The following is a 1,305-nucleotide window of genomic DNA, read 5'->3' on the forward strand; positions in this document are numbered from 1 at the left end:
AAAGTTAAATTCATTTTTTCATACTCTTCTTATGTTGCAGGTTGAAAATGTGAAATTACTAGATCGCTATACAAATAGGAAGGCAGCAAATGGGACATTATACCTGACAGCTACCCACCTTATCTACGTAGATGCTTCTGCTGAAGTCAGAAAAGAAACATGGGTATGTTGTGATACCTGGAGTCTGTTTAAACACAAGTGTAAGAATTGCTTTATATCTCGTATCCAAAATGAACAGGTTGGTGAATTCCAAAGTTGTAGTGGTCTTTTATAGCATTTTGATACCAAATGCTTAACAGAAACAGTTGTTTTGGAAGGAAGTGAACACAATGGTAATGTGACTTGATAGAGGTCACTCACTGAATTAGTGTTAGTTCCAGGAACATAAAAAAACTTGTCTAGTTTCCTATCTCAATATACCAAGCCACCAAACTTGAATTTACAGCTTTTAGAACTGCAAAATTAGCACTGGAATTAGCAGCCTTTTTTATTAGTTCTAAAGTAGAATGGGAATGACAAAATATATTGTATATGGGAGTGGAGGGAAAGCAAAGCGAACCAGCTAAACCAAGCTGCACATCAATCTCTAAAAGTAATTTGTATTATATATCTGTTTTTTCAATCTTGCTCTTGGTTACCTAGCCTTTGGGTGCATAGTCTGGATGTTTATTATGTTTGTTTGATAAATATCACAAATAAACTCATTTTCTGCTGCTAGTTAGATGCAGGAAGCATAAATAGCTGATGGTATTGCAAAAACTTAATAAATGCTCGTACTGCTCGCAACCTTCTGAAAAATGTTGTTTATTTCCTGTTTTTCAGATTCTGCATCACCATATTGCAACTGTAGAAAAACTGCCCCTGACTACGGCTGGATATCCACTCCTTATTCACTGCAAGAACTTCCACGTGGCTCACTTTGTTATTGGGCAGGAACGTGACTGTCACGAAGTGTACACCTCGTTGCTTAAACTTTCACAACCAGGTATTTAGGACGGGAGTCTGTCTTGCAAATCGTTGAAACGCTTTAAGCTGGAAGGCTCGTCTGAGCAATAGAGAAAGCTTTGCCTGCCAGACTATTGGTTTTACGGTGTCAGTGCAGGAGGGGGAGGATGTGAAATCAGAAACGGTTTCCACCACCGGAGATGGGCTGTGGGGGTCGGCTCAGTAAGTAGAGCGGTGCCCTGCGGACCGGGCCATTTGCTTCCAAACCAAACACAAATCTTTTGTGGCGGTGGCAATGAGGTGGTCTCCCGTGATGAACTTCTGAAGGCCTGTGCAAAGTTCATTTTCCCGACTGAGGCT

General features: G+C 40.5%; 1 protein-coding gene across 1 annotated transcript in view; it reads left to right on the plus strand.

The window, feature by feature from the left end:
• The first annotated feature begins 31 nt into the window (after window positions 1-31).
• The window catches only part of MTMR8 (myotubularin related protein 8), a 22,487-nt gene continuing 21,213 nt past the window's right edge, over window positions 32-1,305 (plus strand). Inside the window, exons 1-2 of the mRNA XM_009324255.1 lie at window positions 32-163; window positions 823-985. Of these exons, the coding sequence (XP_009322530.1) occupies window positions 32-163; window positions 823-985 (295 nt within the window). The remainder of the gene's footprint in view (window positions 164-822; window positions 986-1,305) is intronic.

Source organism: Pygoscelis adeliae, unplaced genomic scaffold, assembly GCF_000699105.1.
Source record: "Pygoscelis adeliae isolate BGI_AS28 unplaced genomic scaffold, ASM69910v1 Scaffold465, whole genome shotgun sequence".
In the NCBI taxonomy this organism is placed as follows: domain Eukaryota; kingdom Metazoa; phylum Chordata; class Aves; order Sphenisciformes; family Spheniscidae; genus Pygoscelis; species Pygoscelis adeliae.